Raw genomic sequence first — 13,497 nt, forward strand, 5'->3', positions numbered from 1 at the left:
GTGCTACCAGGAGCCCCATTCACCCCACCCCCGCCTGGGAATCTGAGGCAGAGGAGAGTGAGGCCTGCCTGGCAGCCGGCCTGTTCACACGCCACCTTTGTCCCTCCAGGCCCCAGCCCCGCTCCTGGCTCTCATTATTTTTATGCTAAAACTTTGAAGAAATTGAACATGACCTGTTGCCTTTTATTTAAAAACTGTAACTAGCCCTGCCTGGGGCTCCTATACAAAAACAAAACACAACCCAAAATCAGGTTTCTTCCTGACCCCAGAGACTGGGGAGGGGTGGGGGGACAGGACTGGGGCTCAGCAAATGGAATGTGTGCCGGGGAAGGCCATCTGGAAGCCTCCACTCCACCCCCACCCCAATCCTCAGGATGGTGCTGGGCTGTCCCCTGGTCTCTGTCCTTGCCAGAAGATGGAGGAGAGGTGGCCCAGTCTTCTGAGATGCTCCGTGGGAGCTGCGTGCTGATGGGCTGGTTACCAGGCGGGGGCCGTGTTGGCGAGACGCCGCATCCGCCTGGGGAAGGAGTTGGGGAGGGCGGTGAGCAGGGCCAGCTTCCAACCTGGGCACTGCCCTTCCTAAGGCTCTCCAGGGCAGCCAGGTGTGTGGGGGTGGGAACAGAGGCAGGATGTGGGCCCCCAGCAGGGTTGGACCGGGCCTTCTCTCAGCCTCACCTGTCTGCTGCTCAGACCCTGACCATCACTCCAGGGACCCTGAGGCCTGGATCTGGGCTGTGGTCAGATCCGGCCTGAGGAATTATGTTTATTCCCTGCAGGGAAACATACCCTGGGGCCTCGATGGGGCCTCATCACCCAGGAGCCTGCCTGCCTCTAGCAACACTAGAGGTACCCTCTCTTCCAGAGACCATGGGAGACTGGGAAAGGCAATGGCCCTGTCCCTGCCAGGTAAGCCAGGTGACTATGGGCAGAGCCGGACCACAGGGCCGGTGGTACCTCGTGTTCCTGTCCTGGTCGCGGATCTTCTTCTCCATCTCAGCATCTGTCAGAGTCTCCAGCAGCGGGCACCACTGGTCTGCATCGCCCGTGTTCCGGATGGCAATCTCCACCGTGGGCAGAGGGTTCTCGCTACAGGGAGGGGAGGCAGTGAGAGGAAGAACTTTTCCAGCTATAGATAAAGGGTCCTCAGAAAGCTCTGGCCAGGGGACTCTGGCCCCTGTCTGTGCCCTGCTTCTCCCAGCAGCACTGCTGGCACCGAGGGATGCTCCTGTCACTGAACCTCAGGGGAGCTGCTGGAGGTGCCAGGCCGTCCCCAGAACAGTGCTGCCACTGTGACCCCATGGGCTTCCCTTCAAAGTGAACTTTCAACAGGCCCTTGTGCCTAGCGTCTCTCTGTCTCTGAGATGAGGGAGGGCCCATTGGCTGTGGAGGTGGTCCTCCTTGACAGGACAGCACAGGCTGGGCCACGCTGATGCCACTGGGCCTCGGTCAGCAGGACTGCCTGCTCCACCCAGTGTCCAGTGCCAGGGCCCGCTGATCAGGGAAAAGGGATGGATAGCAAATGGGAGCAAGAGTCTCCCAGAAGTCCCCAGTGCCCCACTACCGAGGCCACTGCACCGCCTGCTCCTGCTTGTTCCACACACTTGCCCCTCAGCCCACCTCCCGACCAAACCAAACCCCTGAGAGGCTGGTGTGTGCCTAGGGTCAGACAGCTGGCTGGCAGGGAGCTGGACTGAAGCCATATCCCTGGACCACACTCCGCCCTGGGTCTCACAAAGACCACCCAACTCTGCCCCCAGGTACCCTCTTGCCAAGAGGACACAGCGGAGGGTGGGGGGCAGCACGGGCAGAAGCTACACAGGCATGGGGTGGGCGCAGGAGCACTGGAGGAGGGTGGCTGGCTGTCACCTCTCTGGGCCTTGATTTGCAAGTCAGTGTGACAGGATGCTAAGGAGACCACAGGTGTGGATGTCACAGGGCCCATGTGCCTCCCACGTGCAGTGGCTCCTGTCACTCCCACCTCTGAGAGAGAACAGCTTTGGGTGCTGACAGTGTTTCCTGGTTGAGTGACACCAAACCCCTGGCCTGCCAGAAAGCCTCAGCATGAGTTCCTAACCACAACTCTCCTGCTTCCCCTCCCCTTTCGTGGTCCTTTCCTTTCTCCTCCACTTGGGTACCTCACTTGGCTCTCTGTAGGCTCAGTTCCCTGGGAGAAGGTCACCCTGCTCTCCCCCAGCCTGCGGCCCTGCAAAACACCGTGAGCTCGGAAGAGCAAGGGCAGGCTGGGCTCAGGGGAGGCACCAGGCAGACGCTGACAGAATAAGAGAGGACAGGTCCCTGCAGACCTCATCTGGAATATGGAAACAACATTTACTGCTGTGAAAGGCTGTTGAAGGCTGTTACCAAAGCAGCCAACACACATCCATTGAGGGGGCTTTCTAGGAGCCAGGGACCTTCTCACAGCCTCACTGTAGCCGGTGCTCAAGGTTGTGGGACTGGTCAGCTGCAGAGGTCAGCCTGCAGAGCTCCAGCTCCCCACACCCACACCACTGCACACACACCCAACACCAGTAGCCTCGAGCCCTTTCCAGGCTCAGTGCCGCTCTCCTCAGCCTGGGGTCTCAGGGACTGTAAGTATGCAGGGCACTGGCTGCGGCTGGCTCTCCCTGCAGCAGGCCTGACCCTCACGGCTGAAGCTCAGACCACCAGGTCCAGGCCCAGGAAGCCCAGAAGCTCGAGCTCCTGCTGGTGATGCAGAGGCCAGGGCCAGAGGCAGTGCCAGCGCCCCACCCCTGTGGCCCTCTGGGGCTGACCCATCAGCAGCAGCTCCTGACAGCTGTTCCTCAGCCAGCACCGCGTGGTTTAGCAAGCTAGGGACTGCCACAGCCTCAAACCCCAAACCTCATTCCTCACTGTGGGGGCTCCCAGCAGCCTTCCTTGGAAGGCAGACATGAAAGGCACCAAGCCCACACTGAGGGGAGCAAAACATGTTTTCCTCTTAACTTAAACAAGAGCTGGCGAGTGAGTCCCAGAGGCCCCTTTGTTTACCTCCCCTTGGCTCCGGGAAGATTCCACTCCAGTGGGTTTGTTCTAAAATAAGAACTGTTCGAACCAACCACGTAAGAATGGGCCTGGAGCCAGGACTAGCCTGCTTTGGGTTTTGGGGACATGTGGGCAGGGAGACACCGCCCTAAGTTCCAAAGGGTGTTGGGGGCCCTGGGAGCCACCCTACTCCTGCACCCCACTCCTACCAGCAAATTCTGATTCATAGGCTTCAAGGCCACCAGGGACTCTAGACCTTCCGACCACCCAAAGTGTCCAGGTGTGGACAAAGATACCCAGGCAAGGCATGGTCATGTCTGAGGTGACAGAGGAAGCCAGGACTGATGCCAGTGGAGTATCTTGAGGTTTACTTTCTTTTTTCTTTTTTTTTTTGGGATGGAGTCTTGCTCTGTCACCAGGCTGGAGTGCAGTGGTGCGATCTCAGCTCACTGCAACCTCCGCCGTCTCCCAGGATCAAGTGATTCCCCTGCCTCAGCCTCCTCAGTAACTGGGACTACAGGCGCATGCCACCACACCTAGCTAATTTTTTGTATTTTAGTAGAGATGGGGTTTCACTATGGCCAGGCTGGTCTCGATCTCCTGACCTCGTGATCCTCCCATCTCCCAAAGTGCTGGGATTACAGGCTTGAATCACCACGCCTGGCGATGTTTACTTTCAATGTGATCTCACTTTCAAAACCTCATGTGATACAGCAGACAAGTATTATCCCCACTTTACAAATGATAGAATGTAGACTTTGAGGGAAAACAACCTGCCCACAGCCACTCAATCAGGAAGGGGAAATGCCAAAACTTGGTGTCACCTTATGTTTGCAATCAACACCTCCGAGGCTACCAGGAGCCTCAACTGATTTTTACAAGGGTGCCAAGTCCACTCAATGGAGAAAGAGCAGTTTGCAACATGGTGCTGGGACAACATGACTGGATTGACAACGGATTCTTAGATATGAAACCAAAAGCACTAGCAACAAACTAAAAACAAACTTGGACTGCATCAAAATGAAAACTTTTGTGCTTCAAAGGGCACTATCAAGAAAAAAAGGCAATCCCCCAAATAGGAGAAAAGATCTGCAAATCATATATCTGATGAGGTACTTGTAGCTAGAATATATAAAGAACAATTACAACTCAGCAATAAAAAGACAACCCAATTAAGAAACTGACAAAGCACTTTCTCCAAAGAAGATAAACAGCCAGAAATGTATGCAAAGATGCCCAATATCATCAGTCATTAGAAAAATGCAAATCAAGCCAGGCATGGTGGCTCACACCTGTGATCCCAGCACTTTAGGAGGCCAAGGTGGGTAGATCACAAGGTCAGAAGTTCGAGACCAGCCTGGCCAATATGCTGAAACCCCATCTCTATTAAATATAGAAAAATTAGCTGGGCTTGGTGGTGGATGCCTGTAGTCCCTGCTACTCAGGAGGCTGAGGCAGGAGAATCGCTTGAACCCAGGAGGCGTAGGTTGCTGTGAGCTGAGATTGTGCCACTGCATTTCACCCTGGATGACAGAGGGAGACTCCGTCTCAAAAAAAAAGGCCACATATTAGTGGTTCCATTTCTATGAAGTACCCAGAATAGGCAAATCAACAGATAGAAAGTGGATGAGTGGATGCTTAGGGCTGAGAGGTGGCATGGAGCTTCCTTTTGAGGTGATGAAAAAGTCCCAATATTGACAGTGGTGATAGTTACACAGCTCTGTGAATATATCAGAAACCGCTGAACTGTACACTTTACATATGTGAATTGTATGGTTTAATTATGCTACAATAAAGCTGTTAAAAAATAAACTTGGCATCAGGCCAGGGCTGGCGGGCAGAGCTTAGGGAGGAACCTCCAAGGTTCATACTCAACAAGCCCAATGTATCCCTGGCATCCCCCAATTTAATTCCTGATGCTGTGCCATCAGAGGGACACTGCCTATCTGTCCCTCACAAAGGCCCAGCTGTCAAGCTCCCTGACCCGTAGGTCTCTCTTCATCCCCACCCTGTACGTGTAGGGCCCCCGGGGCAGACGCCCTGCCTGATCCACAGGCCATGCAGAAACGGGCAGGTCCCACCTTCCTTCTCGAGCACCTGCCTGTCCCGGGCCTCCCCGGGTCCTTCCTACTTGCTGCAGTCCCCGTCAGCACCTGCCCTGGCTATTCTCACCCCAGGTTCTACGCCCCCCACTGCCCTTCCTCATGCCCACAGCCTCCAGTGCTTTCTGTGGCGATGGCACACTGATGGCTGTGCACATGAACCTGTCTCCTCTAGTCCCTGGCCAGGAACACAGGGTTGGCCCAGGGGAGGTGCCAGTAACTTTACAGGATCAGCTTTCCTCAGAGGCTCTGCCTAGCCCAGACTCCTTCCCCGTAAGCCCTGTCTTCCTCCTGTCACTGGCCCTCCATCCCATTCCACTGGCTGTGGGATGTCTGTGTCACTCTGGTCCCAGTCTGTCCTCTAGGAGCCTTGGGCTTCTGAGTAGTTTGTCACACGCCCTTGTCTCCCCTTCCTGCTGTCTCCTGTCTGTCCCACTGACAAAGGGAGCAGCCTGTTCTCTCCCCTGGTTTCCCTGACATGTGGGCATAGTGGCCTTGAGCACATATGTCCCATGGCCAGCAGCTCACAACTGTGCTGTGAATCCAATGTCCCCATTGCGGAGGAGGGTATGGCAGCCAGGCACTGGGCTCTGGCTGGGAGAGATGGAGGCACTGGCTCTTGGGTAATCAAGAGTGCTTCCATCATGGGGTGACCTAAGCCTATAGCTGAAAACCCTTCTTGGGAAGTCATGTGACACAGCTGTTGCCAAGCTTTGTGCATGGCACAGAGACCAGGCCGGGACTCCTGGTCTAGCTCTCTGTGGGCTGACTGGCCTCTAGCCCTGGGGACTGAGTGGCCCATCATTTCCCCAGGCAGTACTGACACTGGTCTCCCTGGGGACAGAGTTAAAAAAAAAAAGTCCCTCCCAAGATCCCATGGGGTGGGGTGGTGCAGTGGGGGGAACGTGGGTTGGAGTCAGGGATGAGCCCGCCCATCCCTAAGGTCCTATCCTGTCCTTGCAGCTGTCTTCTAGCGTGGGGAGTGGGAAGACACACGCAGCCCTCCTAATGATAAGAGGCCACTCAGGACACTTCCCAGGTCCCCAGGCCCCTCCCACCTGGCTGCTGTGATGGGGACGTGTGCTCATCCTGGTCTCAGCAGGGTGGCCTTGCCTTTAACCTCAAAGATTTGAAACATGCACACTCAGCATAAGAGACAGCAGGGGGCAGGGTCTGTGATGTCCCTAAGCTCCACGACTGGAATTCATTAGGTGGTCGCTAAGATAAAAAGGGCATCTGCCTATAAGTCCTGACCTGCCACCACCAGGGACTCCCCAGGGGACCTGCTCTGAAGCCACTCTGCAAACTGCAGAGGGTCTAGAGCTTGGCAAGGAATTTGGGCTCAGGTCACCTTCGGTTCAGAGCAGGAGGGATGGTGCTGTGGTGGACGAAAGAAAGAATGCTTCAAGGACCTGTCAAGAGGCCCTCGGGAATTCAGCTCCTGAGGCCGCACTGTGGGCACTGTCAGCGCCTGCAGGGCTGGGTGAGGGTCAGCACCATCAGCGCCTGGATGCTGGGAGCCCAGAGTGAGGGTTCTGACTGGATCGGCCCCTGGGGGAGGAGGTGCTCAGTGTCGACGTGCGCAACATCACTGTCTCCCGGGACCTCAGAGTCAACACTGGTGGAGTGAGGCCACCCTAGACTGGCTCTCCGGCCATACGGTTTGGCTCCATGCAGGGTGAATGGACACTACAGCTGCACTCCCAGGCAGCACCCCGGGGGAACAGGGAGGCATCAGACACCAGCACCCCAGCCTCCTCTCAGGGCTGCCCTATCTGTGAAGCAGAACCATGTGATTGGCAGGGCTGCTGGGGGCAGGTCACAGGATCTCAGCACCACTGGTGCTCAGGCAGGGGCTCAGCCGTTTCCCAGGCCTGGGGCCCTCGAGCCTCGTGGGTGGCTCTCATTCCTTCTTCCTTGCTCAGATTTACAGGAAGTCGTAGAAAGCTGTCTCTTGGGATGTCTGGGAAAACAAGTTAGACACAAACCTAACAAGCTCCATTAATTGTCATGGCTTTGCAAAACAGACCTTCCTATTTGCTCCTCATTGTAGCATTTTAAGCTGTTATCCCTGAGTGGTGACTGCAGATGTGGATGATGATAGTCTGATGAGCAGACTAAATCTGAACATCCTGTTTTGATGCAGGAATACTCACCGCGCCCCCAACCCAACACAGAGGACAGGGTTAGAAACCACGGGGCTTCCTAGTCCTGGAGTCCTGCTGAGCCAGGGGAGCTCAACTTTGCTTTTGTTTCATTTTTTGGCGACAGGGTCTTGCCCTGTTACCCAGGCTGGAGTGCAGTGGCATGATCTTGGCTCACCGCAGCCTCGACCTCCTGAGCTCAGGTGATCCCACCTCAGCCTCCTGAGTAGCTGACACTACAGGCGTGCGCCAACATACCTGGCTCATTCCGGTATTTTTTGTAGAGATGGGGTCTCGCCATGTTCCCCAGGCTGGTCTTAAACTCCTGGGTTCTGGCGATCGACCTCAGCTCCCCAGAGTGCTGGGATTGCAGGTGTGAGCCACCGCACTGGGCCTTGATCTCGCTTTTAACTCTGAGTCCTACCTCCTACCAGGAACAGGAGGGCCTCCCCTGCCTGGGTCCATCCCCACCCCTTGCACAGAGGACACTGGACCGGAATGTTCTGTCTGCACCTCCACCATTTCAGCCAGCCCAAATGCTACAGGCAGGGATCAAGGTGACCTGTCTCTATCTTCCAGGGCAGCCAGGATGGGGTCCAGTCCAGCTGGTACTCATCAAATGAGACACTGCAGTAAGAAGGAGCTGCTGGGGGACCCCTGACTCTCCAGAGCTGGGGTGGGCCTTTGTGTTTAAGATAGAATTCAAGTTCTACAGATGAAGAACCCTGGGCAGGGGCCATCCTGACCAAGTAACAGTCTGGGCAAGAGCAGAGAGAGAGAGAGAGTGGGGCAGGATCGCTGAATGGTGGATGGCAAGGGTGGGCCCAGGGCTCCGTGGAGGTAAGGACTTGAGATTCACCCAGACAGAGCTCCAAGTCTTTGCCAGCTATTGTGTTAGGCGCTTCTAACCCTACTTGGCACAGTGGCGTACTGGTGAGACACACAGGGTGACAGAGGACACAGCAAACACGCAGACCCCAGCCAGATCGTGCTGTGAAGCTTGAGAAAGCCCCGAAGGCGTCACCACTCACACAGAAAAGTCTTTCTCAAAACGGTTTTGCAAGGAGATGAGGGAGGGAAGGAGAGACTGGTGCATGATCCTACCTGAAGGCGTAGGTCTTCTGATGCCAGCTCAGCTGTCCCCGGATGCTGTATGCGATGGTGGTGACAAACTCCCCGCCCAACCCCAGCTCTGAGCAGAGCTTCAGGGCAAACTTCTCCGGTGAGTTCTCCTTCTCTGACATGTCCCACTCAAACTGGTCCACCAGGGAAATGTTTCCCACGTGGATGTTCAGCTGAGGCAACAACCAAAGGACACGAGTTAGAGCTTTCGGGACTGTCCCCAGCCCAGGGAGGCCGCAAGGGTAGGGGGGCCTGCCAGGCCTGGGCTGTGCCCTGCCCACCAGGATCCACCAGCTGATAACTGCAGGCAGCCCTTGTCCTTCCGTTCCTCATCCCCAAAACAGGGCTGATCCCACAGCCCTCCTGTCTGCCATGAGGGGCTCTGGCTCAGGGCCCAGCATGGTCACCCTCGAGAGGCCCCAAAGTGGCCCCAGGAGCACCTGAGTCCCACCTTATCTTCATCCCATCCCCCCTGCGCCCCATACTGGTGGGGACCTTCCTTTCTGCCCCTCACTCCTGCTGCCATAGGTCTTACGTGACTACACTGGCCAGGCAGGGCTCAGCTAAGGCATCCCTAAGCCCTCTCTTACGCCAAAGTCTATGCCCTTTACAGAGCTTGCCCCTCTCAGAAAACCCTGCCTAGCATATTCACAGATGCACTCCACCCTGGGCCAACATGGTGAGGCAGCAGGGCAGCCCGTGGGGAGCGCAGTGCTGGGCCAGCTCCTCCCACACTCCCCAGAGGACTCCTGCGGCACGTGACTCACAGCCAGAGGGCCCAGGCCCCGCAAGTGCAGTCAGGGATTTTTCATAAGTGGACACCTGGGAAGCCAGCACCCAGCCAGAGAGAACAGACTGTACCCTAGGATCTTCCACCTACACCTGCCCCACTGAGGCGGCACCATCTTGACTTTGCTCCTCCTGAGTAGGTGTGGCTGTTCTGAATAGGATGGACCCTGGGGTCCAGTTTCATTCCCTCTGTGTATGCCTGCAAGGCTCTTCCCATTAGAGTGTGGGGCTGGAGTCATCCCTCACTGCTGTCCAGTGCCCCATGGAGCAGGCAGGCCATGGTGCACCTGCCCATTCACTGTTGGCCCTTAGCTTTGAAGTCAAGGATCAGGTTGGGCAGGTGCATGGAGAACTCACCACTGCCTTGGAGCCCAGCCCTTCTGAGGACTTCTGCCTCCTTTTAGAGAAATGAGGGCACCCTAATCGCCGATCATGTTCATAAAGCCCTGTGCCTCTCAGCCCTGCACACCACCACTTGCTAGAATGTTCTTCCCCTCACCTGGCAGGACCAGCCTCTTCTTAGCATCCTGGTCTAAGCCAAAGCGCCGGCTCCGGAGAACTCCCCTCCCACCAGCCCCTTTCCACACCCTTCTCTCCGTTTTCTCCCTCGTTTGGAGAAAGGATCTCACTCTGTCACCCAGGCTGGAGTGCAATGGCATGATCATGACTCACTAAAGCCCTGAACTCCTGGGCTCAAGAGACCCCTCCACCTCAGCCTCCTGAGTAGCTTGGACTACGGGCATGCGCTACCATGACCAGCTAATTTTTTTTTTTTTTTTTTTTTGTAGAGACAAGGTGTCCATAAGGCCCAGGCAATACATCAAGTGTTTTGGGTGGAGAAGAGACCTGTGGCTGAGCCCTCTGCTCTCTGCTGCCTCTCTGTGTTGCCAGAACTGGCCTCAAAAGATCCTCCCTTGACAGTCTCCTATGTAGTCTGGGACTATATGTGTGGGCCACCATGCATGGCCCCTCTCCTGTTTTCTTCACAGCACTTAGGACTGACTGTTTTGTTTTGTTTTGTTTTGTTTTGTTTTGTTTTGAGACAGAGTCTTGCTCTGTCACCCAGGCTGGAGTGCAGTGGTGTGATCTCGGTTCACTGCAACCTCTGCCTCTCAGGTTCAACTGTTTCTCCTGCCTCAGCCTCCCAAGTAGCAGGGATTATACACGTGCGCCACCATGCCCAGCTAGTTTTTTTGTATTTTTAGTAGAGATGGGGTTTCTCCATGTTGGTCAGGCTGGTCTCGAACTCCCGACCTCAAGTGATCGCCCACCTCGGCCTCCCAAAGTGCTAAGATTACAGGCATGAGCCACCGCGCCCAGCCAGGACTGTCTGAAACAATCTGAATCATTTGCCTCTAGGAATCCTAGCACAGGCAGGGTGGTATTTGTTCTGGGAATCAAGGAATCCTCACGCAGAGGGAGGAAGCCAAGGGGCAGAGCTGCAGCACCCTGCACAAGGCACACTGCCAGGTAATGGAGCTGCAGTCAAGCCCCCACGTCCTTTGCTGTCTCCACGTACACCCTTGCCTGGTGATGAATGGAACTGGAGGCACTGGCCCTTCCAACTGGAATCTAATGCCAAGCAAACCACGTGGGTGCTGGGTCCAGCAAGAAAGCGCAGCAGCCGACAGCCCACGGACACACCCACCAGGATCCCATAGGACCATGGGCACATGGTTCCCACCCAGCAAGCCATTCCTACCCTGGGCTCATGCATGGGGTTGCCTGTCCCCTGCCATTCAGTCACTAACACATTCATTTATTCCACAGTCTAGACTGTGTATCTACCAAGGAGAGCCACAGGAGAGACAAATCTTCAAAAGGCTGCTCTGAGAAAGCTGAAGTGGTGCAACGCCTATAGTCTCAATTACTTGGGAGGCTGAGGTGGGAGGATCATTGGAGCTCAGGTGTTCAAGTCCAGCCTGGGCAACACAGCAAGACTCTGTCTCAAAAAAAAAAGAAAAAAAAAAGCCATGCTGGTGGGGGCAGTGACAGACACTAAGCAGGTTAAGTGAGCACATGGGAGTCAGACAGCACGGGAGTGTCAGGGAGGGACAGAAGGGAGGGGCATAAAGTCTGGGCTGGCCTCAGAAGTCAGGAGGCCAGGAAGGCTTCCAGAAAGGTGGCCTTTAGGAAGAACTGAATGTGCCCAGGGAGCAGGAATGTGGCTGCCTGGGGGAGAACAGTCCCAGGTGGGGGACACAGTGATGTAAAAGAAGCCAAGGCCTGGCACGTGGGTTGCCCCAGTAAGGGGACAAAGGGAGGAGAGGAGGGTGGTGAGAAACTGCAGCAGAGGACAGTTAGGGCCCTGAAGGCTTTGGATGGGCCTGGCTTCCACAGAGGGATGTGGGAAGCTTCTGGAATGTTTTAGTCAGAGAAGAGACACGGGCTGAGGTGCCATGCTGAGACCTGTACTGGAAGGCGAGGAGGGAGGGAGCCATCTGGCAGTGGCCTTGATGGGGTAGTGAGGCACGCTGGACTCCAGGTGGACTCACAGAGCCAAGGCAGGGCCAGGACTCCCAAGTGGGCACACAGCAGGGCCAGGCCCCTGCCCACCTTCCCAGTCTCAACTCACATCTCACCCCAGGCACTCTCCAGACAGAGCCTGGACAGTGCCACAGGGTCTGATGGTTCAAATCTCAGCAGCAGCATGTCCCCAACTTCCTCCCCTGTCCCCCAGTCCCCGCTGGAACTGGACAAAGCCGACCTGGGCCAGGTCCCCTGGCGAGGGCAGCCAGACCTGGGCTTTGGTCCCAGCATTGCCAAGACTATCTGTAAGAAGCCGCTCCAACCGAAGGTGCCCTTTCTGAGCAGAAAGACACTCCTCACGTGCCATGGCTCCAAAGATTCCTGTTTTCCTTCAGCTGTGTTCCAGGATCAAGACAAAGAAGGATGTCCTTACAGAAACACCCAGCTCTGGCCAGGCCTGGTGGTTCACGTCTGTAATCCCAGCAGTTCAGGGAGTCAAGGTGGGAGGATTGCTTGAGACCAGCCTGGGAAACATAGTGAGACTCCATTTTTGTTTTTTCTTTTTTTGAGACAGATCAGTGGGATGGGAAGAGCCTGTCACCCAGGCTGGAGTGCAGTGGCATCATCTTGGCTCACTGCAACCTCTACCTCCCTGGTTCAAGCAATTCTCATGGCTCAGCCTCTGGAGTAGCTGGGATTACAGGCACCCACCACTACACCTGGCCAATTTTTTGTATTTTTAGTAGAGATGGGGTTTTGACATGTTGCCCAGACTGGTCTTGAACTCCTGAGCTCAGGCAATCTGCCCGCCTCAGTTCTCCAAAGTATTCAGATTACAGACGTGAGGCACAGCACCTGGCCGAGACTCCATTTTCTACACAAAACTTAAAAATTAGTCAGGCGTGGTGGTATGTGCTTATATTTCCAACTACTCAGGAGGCCAAGATGGGAGGATAACTTGAGTCTAGGAGATCAATGCATGAAAAAAAAAAAAGGAAGGTGGAAAGAAAGAAATACCCAGCTCTTCTGAGTCCAAGTTATAGATGGGAAACCTTGGGCGTGACCTTCTGTTCTTCACAGGCAAGACAGGACAGTTTCCAGGGTCACGGTACCCAGGATGCCTCTGGCCTGATACATGCAGACTGTCCCACATAACACAGGCTTCCCTGGGCCCACTGTGTCCACGCTGTGATACATGGTCTGACCCAAAGGTCAGAGCAGGAAACCTGGCTGAGGACGGTCTCTCAACTTGCCAGCTGCCACCATCCCCCAGGTGGGAATCACAGGTAAGTCAGAGGGTCACTGGGGAAGCCTCTTCTGGTGGGGCAAGGGACAGCCCCAGGAAAATTCCAGCTGCTAGGCAACATCTTGCATGGCTCTTCCTCAGGCCCCATCAAGATAACAACAAAAATGGCCTCAATTCTGAGAAAAATGTCAGGGAAGCTGCTGGTCAGGCTCATGAGGACCCTGCATATGGCCAACCCCAGTCATTTCCACCTCCATGACGGGGTGGGTTAGCCCACATGGCCTCATCCTCACCATGTTCATGTTTACAAGACAAAGACCAGCACAGAGCAGATCTCAGGGCTGCCCTCCAGAGCCAGCAGACCGTACCCAGGACAAAGGCCAGGCACCTGCTTCCGCTCCCACCCCAATCCCACCTCTCTCCTACCATCGTCCCCTTCTTTTCCTGCTAGCTGGCCACAATGTGAAACTAAAACAGCTTATGGGAAACAAATTTGTATTCTTCTCAAAATGAAGGTATTAACAAGTAAAAAGACTGAATCAATAACCAAAAAAATCTCCTGACAAAGAAAAGCCTTAGACCTGATGGCTTCACTGGTGAATTCTACCTAACATTTAAAAAGGAG

At 55.2% G+C, this 13,497-nt stretch overlaps 1 protein-coding gene across 2 annotated transcripts in view; it reads right to left on the minus strand.

Annotated features, from left to right (window-relative positions):
- Positions 1–152: 152 nt before the first annotated feature.
- SMARCB1 (SWI/SNF related, matrix associated, actin dependent regulator of chromatin, subfamily b, member 1) overlaps positions 153–13,497 on the minus strand; it is a 43,545-nt gene continuing 30,200 nt past the window's right edge. For both annotated transcript variants that reach the window (XM_032256662.1, XM_032256661.1), the window contains exons 7-9: positions 8,351–8,541; positions 955–1,086; positions 153–517 (exon numbers count right to left, since the gene is read on the minus strand). In XM_032256662.1, the coding sequence (XP_032112553.1) occupies positions 478–517; positions 955–1,086; positions 8,351–8,541 (363 nt within the window). In that variant the 3' untranslated portion in view covers positions 153–477. The remainder of the gene's footprint in view (positions 518–954; positions 1,087–8,350; positions 8,542–13,497) is intronic.

Source organism: Sapajus apella, unplaced genomic scaffold (assembly GCF_009761245.1).
Source record: "Sapajus apella isolate SASKATOON/1434 unplaced genomic scaffold, GSC_monkey_1.0 scaffold95, whole genome shotgun sequence".
Lineage (NCBI taxonomy): Eukaryota > Metazoa > Chordata > Mammalia > Primates > Cebidae > Sapajus > Sapajus apella.